Source organism: Apium graveolens, chromosome 5 (assembly GCF_009905375.1).
Source record: "Apium graveolens cultivar Ventura chromosome 5, ASM990537v1, whole genome shotgun sequence".
NCBI classification, from domain to species: Eukaryota; Viridiplantae; Streptophyta; class Magnoliopsida; order Apiales; family Apiaceae; genus Apium; species Apium graveolens.
Window position 1 is genome coordinate 302,963,500 of NC_133651.1, and position 11,245 is coordinate 302,974,744.

Here is an 11,245-nt window from a genome sequence, read left to right on the forward strand (position 1 = left end):
TTACTATTATACAATAAAGACAATTAACCAACAAAATCATTTAACCCTTTATTTATTCACATAATTTAGAATTATTACACAAAAGTATACTTTATTCACTTAATCACGTCACGAATTTTCTAATCGCCTAAAAAAGATATTTGAAAACTTAATGGGGCGGGGACCCTCTGGACCCTAGATCCGCGTCTGGTTACATGGTAGTTTTGTACTGTTTTATTGACTTGGTGATAAAACATTTAATGCTCATTTTCATTTTAAACCAAGTGATTAACCTTTTCAGATCAATTCCCCTACATTATAGGCGAACCAACTAAGCAACATTATGAGTAGCAGGTTTGAGTGTCTGCATTTTATATTTTGATTACATTCGATGTTTTGATGCTTGATATCTGAAAAGATAACTGGAACTAAAGATACATATAAAGTATCAATTAGCACAGATATGTATCTTGTAGGAATATATACAAAAGCACAGATATTAGATAAGTAGCTCGAGTGTAAAATGGCTCCATATAGCAAGCTATAGAATTCAGATCAAGCCTGTAAGAGTAGGACTGTAGGAGTATGCTCCGAATAATGGTAAAAATTGGATCCTTGAGATCATGAGCAAGCTCAAGGACTGTTTACAAATGACTTCTCTCTGGATCTTCGAATAATGATAAATGGTCAAGTGCGATGCTACCATTTTCAGGACTGAAGCAAAGTTTGGTGTAGGGTTGGTTGACAAAGTACTTGGTAATTTGCTGAAAGTAAATAAATGATTAGTAGGATTAATCACCCATCTCTTATATGTTTAGAAACTTCTTGTGCAATTGATTTGGTATTAACTATTAAGTATCTGAGGTTTCTTGCTCTCTTAGGTTAATATGACTCCGTTTATGTTGATTATGTCTTCAGGAGCTACCGTCTGAATATTTTTACCTCTTCTTAATCACAATAAACAAATTTATATTCTCATACATTATTTGACCAAATTTGTTTTCTATAGAGAACAGTCTATTAATCTTCTGCAGTTCTTCAGTATATATACATCAAAATGTAATCGAAAGTTAACATAATCAATCATATCATCTGTTAAAACAATCTATCAATATGCCTTCTTCCAATAAAATCAGTATTTGTCTTATTTCTCTTTTAACCTTCACTATCTTCCTCCAAACACCATTTGCATTTGCAGCTAACCCCCTCAGTTACTATTGCATAAACCCGCAAAACTTTACTGCAGGAACTCCCTATGAGCTCAACCTCAACCAACTCACAGGCCTTCTCGACTACTTAACCCAACCCTCTGGCTATGCTCAAGCTTCCATTAGCCAGCAGGTATACGGGCTTGGTCTTTGTCGAGGGGATGTGTCCTCATTCGACTGTCTGACCTGCATTTCCGAAGCTGGTATTGAGGCCCGGAAACTTTGTCCAGGAAACAAAGGGGCTGTTATATGGTACGACAATTGCATGTTCAAGTACCTCGATCAAAATTTCTTTGGTCAGATCGACAAAAGTGTCGTTGTTTCCCTTTTGAATGTCAACAACATAACTAATAATCAGGATCTTTTTAAGCAGAGAAACAGTGAGTTATTGGGTAACTTATCACAAGAGGCTTCTATTAGTTCAAAAAGATACGCAAGAGGGGAGATAGCCATTGATGAGAATACAACGATTTACGGGTTAGCTCAATGTACAAGGGATCTTTCGAGCTATGACTGTAAGAAGTGTCTCGACGACCAAATTTATAACAATTTACCCCAGGAAAAGATAGGTGGAAGAGTCCTCGGCGGGAGTTGCAATGTAAGGTATGAGGTATACCCTTTTCTGAAGCTGTGAAAGGCTTCAAGGAGGATTTCATGCAAACTGGAAGCGTTGTTCAGGGTTTATGTTGTATTTGATACATGTTTGATTCTTTTGTATTGATTTAATAATGTTGTGTTGCTTTGTTAATAAAAAGACTATGTTGATGAATTGTGTAATGAGAAGGCCAAATTAGATTATATTTTTCACTCCCAAGAATGAAGTTGGCCTAACGTCATTCTAAATTATAATCCTTTCTTATCTGAAAGAATTGTGTAGTGATAATGCATTTTGTTTTTCAAAAAGGTCGTTTATTTGTTTACTTGTGATGATTAGGTTGATAGCTCCTTTCATGTTCTTTTTTCTCGCAACTCTTATTTTGTTCGTTAGACCTGAATGGGGTTTAAAAAAAATTCTTCACCAGAAGAAGGATTTAGTTCTATTATCTGACACATGGCCAAGAACATCTTCCGTTGTATTCATTCATTTAACAGTACATAAACTACCTACATTCCTACATTTCAAATTGATTTACAAAATGAAACTGCTACTAAAAACCAGAAAGGCTTGCAGCCCCTGCACACAGGTAGAATGTGAAAGCTGAAGCGCTAGGAGAGAGATGCAGTTCGTGACCTGATCTTGCATTTTCAGTATCATGCTCATGCAGTCCTTTTTCAGATTGTCATGCCATGCTCTAAAAGCGTCTGATTGATGGTTTAGATTCAGATTGTTGGTGGAAAATTTTGAGTGCGAAGAGTTGAAGTTGAAAATTTGTGAAATTGTTGTTTCATAGCATAGAAATTTCATGCAGGTAGGTTTGTACTTTGTTGAAATTGTGTTTTTGGTATGTTTTGCATGTAAATGTGTATTATGGTTGGTGTTTGAGTTGAAGCAAGAAGTTTTTGATATATGTGGAATGTGGTTTGATGTACATAGAAGCATAGATATGTTACATATGTAGCTCCAGTGTAAAATCCTTAAATTTTCAATTTTTTTCTGATGAATACAGTCTGAGTCTATTCTTAGTTCCATATAATTATAATTTCTAAAATCATCATAAAGCAGCGTATATAGTGCAAATTAGCTGGACTACTATAAGAAACTACTTGTCATCACTCATGACCTTAGTACATTAAACAAACTTAAAACGGTGCCTCATTAGTAAAAAGTTTACTAATCCTTATATCCACTTATCCTTGCAAATCAAAGGTATCTAAAGCTAGGTTACTTGTTTAGCTTTGGTACAAGTAAAATTATCATATATAAAGAAAATTGTTTAAGGATTCAAGTCTCCTTGTCAGCCTTTAGTTAGTTGGACAACTAAACAACCTTGTAAATAAGCAGACATATAACTGCTCGACACCCTCGAAATCTTCCGAGTAGAATGTACTGTGTATAAAACATACTTGAAGTTTGATTTGTCAGAGCATCTTGGATGGTTGCCGCCCTTAATTTTGTCACATTATTAAAATTGTCATTATATTTTATTCTTTCTCTTTACAGGTGTTCATTTCAATTAAAACACACAAATTTTGTACACTAAACATTTTCCTTTTAAAATATCAACTACACTAATTTAACAAAACAAACGCTTAAAAAATATAATTAAAAAATAATATTTTTATGCACCATTGGTACAATGAATAAAATTGACATTCTAATTTATTTGACATTCCAAGTTGACACCCCAATAACATCCCCCAACTTAAATGAAATGTTAACAAGGGTGTTATGACACTTGAAGTAGGCATCCTTGGAATTGCTTATCCTTCATTGAAATTGTTCTAAGAGCATTTTTAATGGGGTGCCCACCAAGATTGTCAATAATGTCAAATCATTCAAAATATTAATATATTATTTTCTTTTTCTTCATTAGTATTTTTTGCACTTTTCTTACAAAAAAAAATGCTTCAATATTTAGCACTTAACATTATCAATTTAGTCATACAAAGCATAAATTAAGGTTTAGATAAAAGGATATATGTATTTAGCGGGGGATGTAACCCTTTTTTTTAATTTTGGGAGGGTGTTGAGTGTCAAAAGTTGATTATTTTAATTGACACCCTTAAGTCTTCAAATGATAATAAATAAGAATGTTATGTCACATTGTACCGCGAGAAATGTTAAGTTCCCAAAAACTATTCCCGAAACAGTTCATGAATGATGAATTGTAATCATAATATTGAATATTTACTTATAAATGAAGTGGACTCTCGTATATTAATATGAATTTCAAAAATAAAAATATGACATATGTCATTTCAGAAAAAATTTAAAAGAAAATTTGAATACATAATATTACTCTTATGCTGCGTAATATTTTGAAATTATTTTTGTTACCTTCGTTATAAATGCACCGAGAGACATGTCTTTTATACTTCTTTTGGCAAAGCTTTGGTTTAGGAGAAATGAAGTACCGGAGTTCTAGCCACCACTTTTCCATTATTCGACCTTCATCCATCAATCGATCAAACCCCCCTTCACTCTACCATCTCCTCTTTATTTATCTATTATTTTCTCAATAAAACCAAAATCTAATTATTTTTGGGTGAGATCTTGTCGAGTACCTTGTTATCAAGGTTGTTAGTCGTGCCCATATATTTGGGATGTTAGTGTTTTATGTTATGATGTTATTTTATCTTTTGTTGCTGGTTTCGGCCGCTCTGAAAAGGATTTATATGATATTTTTTAAGATCCATAAGGCTTGTATCAGATCTGAGACGGTAGTGGATATCGCAAAAACTCACATTTCACAACAAAAAAGTGTTCATATTTTAGGGTTTTTGTTGCTCTGATATCAATTGATATAATTGATGGTTCAGAATATTGGGCTACAGATGATACCTATGTGAAAGTCAATTGTGTTACTACTAATTTCAGAATTGATGTAGGTTGGATTACTCGAGATGTCATTGTAATACTTTTTAGATTAAAGAATGTGAATATTCTATGCGTTGAACAATCTGAAAACAAAATAGCTATTTGGTTAGCTCGATTTTTGTTTCACAATCAGGTTCTAGTTGACAATTCGGGGGTTTGTCCCGGCTGGGATTCAATGTTTTAATGAAAATCTTCATTTTGTTCGTAAAAAAAAGAACTGTTTTAAAAAGAAACACTTGGATACACAAGTTTAACTAATCGTGCCTCTAATTTTTCCATGATTCCTAGGAAAATAATGCTAAAAAAGGTTTTAAGAATAATTCTCAAATGCCATATTTGTGTTCTGGAATTATAATTTTACGATAATAATTTGGAGATAATTAATCTTATCAAAATTATTTATATGTGTTAAATAATTCTATCATTTGTTTGTTTGGAAGGATGAATTGTAGGATTGGACTATAATTCTTTAAAAATGTTATCTTATGTTTGGTTTGAGGGTTAGTACTTGAATTTGAAATATAATTTTTTTAATTTTCCAATCATATGTTTATTTGACACGTGATTACAATAAAAGAATTATAATCGTTTACCAAAGAAAAATGACTTGTGAGCGATGATAAAACAATACCGGATGATGTTTTAATTATAGTCAATCCTTCACTCCAACAAAATAAAAAAACATGAAGTATGATAATTTAAAAATTATAATTCTCCAATAAAACAAACAAACACGAAATATGATAATTTACAGAATTATAATTTTTAGATAATTCTTCACTAATTTGTTATAAAACAAATATGAGATTGAGTAATTTAAAAAATTATAATTCAATTTTATCTCCTACTTAACAACATGAAACAAACATGACCCGCGTGTTAACAATCTCTTTCTCTGTGTTTTTAGGGATGGCAAATTAATCCGATTTGACGGATATCCGATCCGAAACCCGAAATTTTAGATTTGGATTTGGATTTCAACGATACCGAACCGATACCCGATCCGAAATCCGATATCCAATCCAAACCCGAAATTCAATTAAAACCCAACACATGTATTATAGATTATATGTAATATTTTAGATGTAATACATATAAGTTACATATAGTTATTGTATTATTTGAGTAATAGTAGATTATTATCAAGATTGTCGATACTTATTTAGTGAATTATAACTTTTTATTTCAAAATCAGCTTTTATTATGTAAGATGTACTTTATATATATATTTATAAAAAAAACTATTTTGCGATGAAATTCTAAATATTATGTTATCAACATATCTTAGATATTACCCGCAATAATATGTTTAACTACTTATTAGTTAATATATTTCAATGTTAGCTATTATATAAATGTAATTAATAGGATTTGTATGTATAAATAATATTAAACATGACTACATTATTCATAATTTTATATACCCGAAAAATACTCGATCTAATCCGAAACCCGACGGATTTGGATTTGGATAACCCCAAAATATTTGGATTTGGATTTACAATACCCGATCTGAACCCTACCCGTTGCCATCCTTGTTCGTTTTCTTTTTTTTTTATATAAATTTACTTATATAAAATTATAATCACTACTATTTTTTTGATAGCCTGTGCGAAATACGAGCCAAATTAATTTATTTAAATAATTTTTAAAAATCATAATAGAATAACTGCCATGTCAAAATTTATAATTTTTTCTCAAAAAACCAAACCCAAACTATTTTTTGAAAATGAAACGTGGATTGTAAAGGAATCCAGCACTCGGTTGAAGACCAAAACATGCATTTAGGTCATTTTATTTTTTTGCCAAACGATCCTCTGAAATCTATAATGCGTTTTGGGCTCGAATAAGTCGGAAAGGAGTGAATCTAAACATGCACTTAAAGTTATAACCAAATTTAAAAATGAGGGAAATTAAAAAGTTTGATGAAATAGAAAACGTAAAATATATTGAATCAAAAATACATAAGAAAATTAAGAACACAAAGGGGTGAAACAAAAAACAAAAAAACTTAGAAGTATAAAGAAATAAAAATAAAATAAAATCATAAGATGTGCAAAAAAGTTTTCCTTTTATTTTAAAACTCAAACTTTCACTCATGAAAGGCCAAGTATAAGATAACAAAAGTAAAATTAAATTTAAGAGGATCATAAGACATGTAAAAAGTATAAGATATACATAAAAGAATAAAGGGTGTAACCAAAAGTTTTAGTAGAATTAAAGAATATACAAAAGAATTATAAGAAATACATGAATGAATAAGTGAAATCAAAAGTTGATGGTATAAAAAACTGGTAAAACCAAAATATATACATGTGTACCCCTTAAAAATGAGTTTCGCTTAAAAAACTAAACTTAATAGAATCATAAGACATGTAGAAATAAAAGATAATAAAACTAAACTTAATAGAATCATAATACATGTGAAAGTATAATATACATACAAAAAATAAAGGGCGTAACAAATTTTTAGTGAAATTAAAAGACATATTATAAGATATATATGAATGATAAGTGAAACCAAAAATTGGTGATTCCAAAATCGGTGAAATTAAAATAAATGTTTATGTACCACTTAAAAAGAGGTTTTGTTTTATTATTAATTTAACTTACACATAATATAAATATAATGGGCATTAGTGTAGATTAATGCACATACAATTATCGAAAATTATTATTACTAGGAATATTGCCCGTTCCGCTGGACATTAGTAAAAAGAATATTTGGTAGTTTCTAAAGAGAAATTGTGTTTAGTTTGTAATTTGCTATTCATATTTTGATTGGCCCATGTAAAAGTTCAATTTGTTATATAAGTATAACCATGCAAGTGAATTCGTTAACGAAATTGAAATGGTCAGTTAGATAATATTCTGCATTGTCGGGGTAGAGAAAATTTAGAAGATATTTTATCATAGTACATAATAGAAGCGTTCTAGTAGTGCATTTCAAAGTACAAAAGTTGCACTTATTTTCGCAAAGATTTCAATTGTTATCCATGTGCTGCTTTCCTTGTTTCTTTGACACAAGTGGTATTTGGAAATTGAGTTGAGACGGTCCATCCAAGTGATAAGTTAAGTTTGAACTCTGCAAGAAATTGGAATGAATTGAGGTGATAAGTTGTTATACAAAATTTGTAACTTTCATAGTCATGCACCATTGTGTTATTAGTAAATGATAGTGATATTTGTTAAGTTATTAGTATGCTCTACCCTGAGGTAGGTTGATGGGTTTGCCGACGGCTGCATGAGTTCATCTGTTGATGTATTTTCCTACATGTTCATTGTCTCATTGTAGAAACCTTTGACAATATCAGTTGCTTGGTAAGACTGAATCTGCCTCTCGATATTCTGTTTTGCGATCATCAATTTTACTGCATAGTCATGGTTTTCAATACATTTAAGGAGTAATGGGAAATTATTCTCATTCTTCTTCTGCATGAATATGGAAATACAGGGTTAGAGTTAATTCAAACTGGTTTATTAATATTTGAGGAGAAATTGGTTGTACCTCAATTTCTAATTCCTCCACCGTCTTGTTCAACAGTGATCTGATCTCACGATCGCAGAGTAAAATGTCAATCTTACCAGTGTCATCTGAAGCTTCAGCGTATAAGAAGAACCTTTATATTGGATCATGTCAAACTCGGTACATGATCAATAAGTTGGCTAGAAATAAACTCGTAGCTAAAAATTGTTCCCTTTTTTCAGAATATGGCACTCTATGCATACATGGTACACATTTGAAGATATTGTCAACTAACTCAATTTGGCGAAAGCATGATATGCATACATAGATAAACCAAGGGGTGAATTCAAGGACGGTGCAAATTTTGGCTTGACAAACAATTTCTTTCTACAATTGCACGAACATATATTACTTTGTGTAAATAGAATATATTTAAAGAAGTATAGTATATGTATTCATTTGTAACCTTGTGGTAAGTTGAATCCAATTTAAGTATGTCCTCCACCTTTAGAATTTGAAGTCTTTCTTTTTTCTGGCTTGAGAAATCATATTTAGCAAACAGAGGAGTAGTCAACCTGTGTGAAATAGTTTAGAAATCAGTTAAAGGTACATAATTAATGTTCTTAATTTATAAATAATGTTCACAATATTTAATAATATAAACTTTATCCTTACAACTTCCGCATATTGGAAACACTGTGGTGATCATAGTTTAGGTAGAAAGCGGTGGCAGTGGCAATGGATATACATGGTGCATCTGCGATTGCAATAAGTTATAAATGATTGTTTGGACATGTTAAATGTGTGAGTAACAAAGTGCTGTAGGATATTTACCTTTCCATAAACCTATCTTGCATCTTGCAATAATGATAATTATTAGTAGTTGTAAATCCTCCTTCAGTTTTTTGTCCAGTTCTTTTGCGAATGAGTCCCAAAAAGTTACCCTTATACTACATCTACATTTCAAAAATCATTGTGAAATATATATTAATTTGAATAAGAAAACAAACCATAATGAGCATCTTTGTTGCTATTATACCTTCCATCTGTTATGGAGAATAGAATTTTCACTTGTTTCACTCCGTTGCTATTGATGAGCTCTTCTAAAGGTTGTTCTTTTTCTATCACTCCAATGACATCCAAATTTTTTTCAGTGTATAAGCATACTGGAAAAAATCTTATGATGTTAGGATTACATAGTCACGTACCTATGAGATAGGTATTATCATTTTCCATTGGTCTGAGTTCATCCAAATCGTAGAAGTCGAATGTGTTATGTGGAATTAAAGCATCAGTTTCAGATATTTTCTCAACTTTGGTGTAGTTTGTGAACATGATTTGTTTCACACTGTGAATACATTTAAACTTTTTATCACTTTTATAGTTTTTCACAGTGAAGTTGAATATCTTGTAAATATTCCCTACTTCCCAAAGTTTTTTGCATGTCATCTGCTTGAGCTCCAGGAACAAAAGTACGCAATCTATAGTTCTGAAAATTTTGTATAATAAACTTTAAAGTCTTAGTTTCTTAATCAAGTGGAGTAATTAATACATAAAGTTCAAATGTTAAATATAAACGAAGTTCTCTAATTTAAATGGAAGTAAAAACATACCTTGTCATCCGGTAGGAGTAAGTTGAATCCCTTGAATGGTTCTCCTTTTCTTGAAACTACCCTCCATATTCGAATCACCCGGACTTTGATCCTCCAGTTATAGCTACCAGGTGCAACTTCTTTCAAACTGTGACAAACTGTAGTGGACATATTGCTGAAATGTGAGAGAGACTCTGAAATGGATAGTTTGAGTTGGTGATATTTGGTAGGAATGAAGGTGTAATATGGTATAGTAACTTTTTACTTAGGCGGATTTGAAGGAAAATTACAATTTCGTTTTGAAAGTATGGCTTACTTTATCTTTGATGGGAGTTGATGGGAAGTTTACTTTTGTGGCATTGGTTGTAAAAAAAATAGTAGGTGAAGTAGGTTAACCCAGTAGTTGTAGTATTAGACGGCGCTTTGTTCACTATATTAACCATAACACTGTTACCCATCCCATTACATCTCACTTTCTACACATTGAACTGATTTAAAATTGGTTTTAAGGTGGTTGGAATTTCACATGTGGTTAATTGCAAGGAGATCGTAATTTGTTTTCAAATAAGCGAACTTGAATACATTGGCCAACTGAATAAAGTGTTATACAAAAGTAATGGATCAAAGTGCAGAAATGTGAAAGCATTAGTTACAATTCCTTAACAAAAGAGAGTATTCAAAATACGGAATTGATCAAAGTCCATGAAATGAGCACTCAAAATTCTTGTCAGTTGGATGTAATATAGGTTATACGAAAGGTCTTTTAGCCACATTTCTGGAACACCTTCTCAGTTTTGAGAGCTTTCATATTTGTCAGGGTTGTGTTCTCCATTTCCAAATCCTTTTCTTTGTCGGTATTTTTGCGTGCCCTAGTCTTCATACCAGATTTCTTTGTAATCGTAAGCTCGGTTGGGGGGTGATTGTTTCAGCAGCCTACGTTATAATTTTGTCAATATTTCAGCGATGAGTATCATTATACGTGAGACTCATTTCAGAGGAGTTCAACATGATATTGTGGGTAATAAAACTTATATCCGCTCTTTAATTTTGCATGCTTCTGGCGTTTCATACTGAATATCCATTTCCAAAATTGCAGTTGTTTCAATTTCCTGTGAATATATCATGTATCAACTGTGATAATCGTGAATTCATAAATAAAAATGAAAATTTTTAAGAGATATTCGTATTTACGGTTTCATTCATGTTCTGGTTGCTCTGAGCGGAGCTGTCATTGGATGGAGAATTTGGTGTTATCATCTTGCCACCTTTAAGAACTTCAATGGCAGTGTAGATTTTACTTCCTTTCTTCACCTTATCTTCCGTAACAATCAGTGTGACAGTGTATGTTTGCAGCTCAATATCTCTTAGAAGAGAGGGGTAGTTGTTTGGCTAGCCAATGTAATATAAAAGGTTTGAACTAAATTCTTCGGAATGCGAACATGGAAAATGAACAATAATAAAGGGAATTTTACCTGGGTGTCTTCCAAAATTACTTCGAAAACATTTTTTCCGGTAATTCTGC

At 31.6% G+C, this 11,245-nt stretch overlaps 1 protein-coding gene across 1 annotated transcript; it reads left to right on the top strand.

Annotated features, from left to right (window-relative positions):
- The first annotated feature begins 662 nt into the window (after positions 1–662).
- Positions 663–1,821, top strand: LOC141661127 (antimicrobial ginkbilobin-2-like protein). The gene is made up of 2 exons (XM_074468112.1): positions 663–735; positions 1,226–1,821. Exons 1-2 carry the CDS (start codon positions 663–665, stop codon positions 1,819–1,821), a joined length of 669 nt encoding a protein of 222 aa, XP_074324213.1.
- Positions 1,822–11,245: the final 9,424 nt, after the last annotated feature.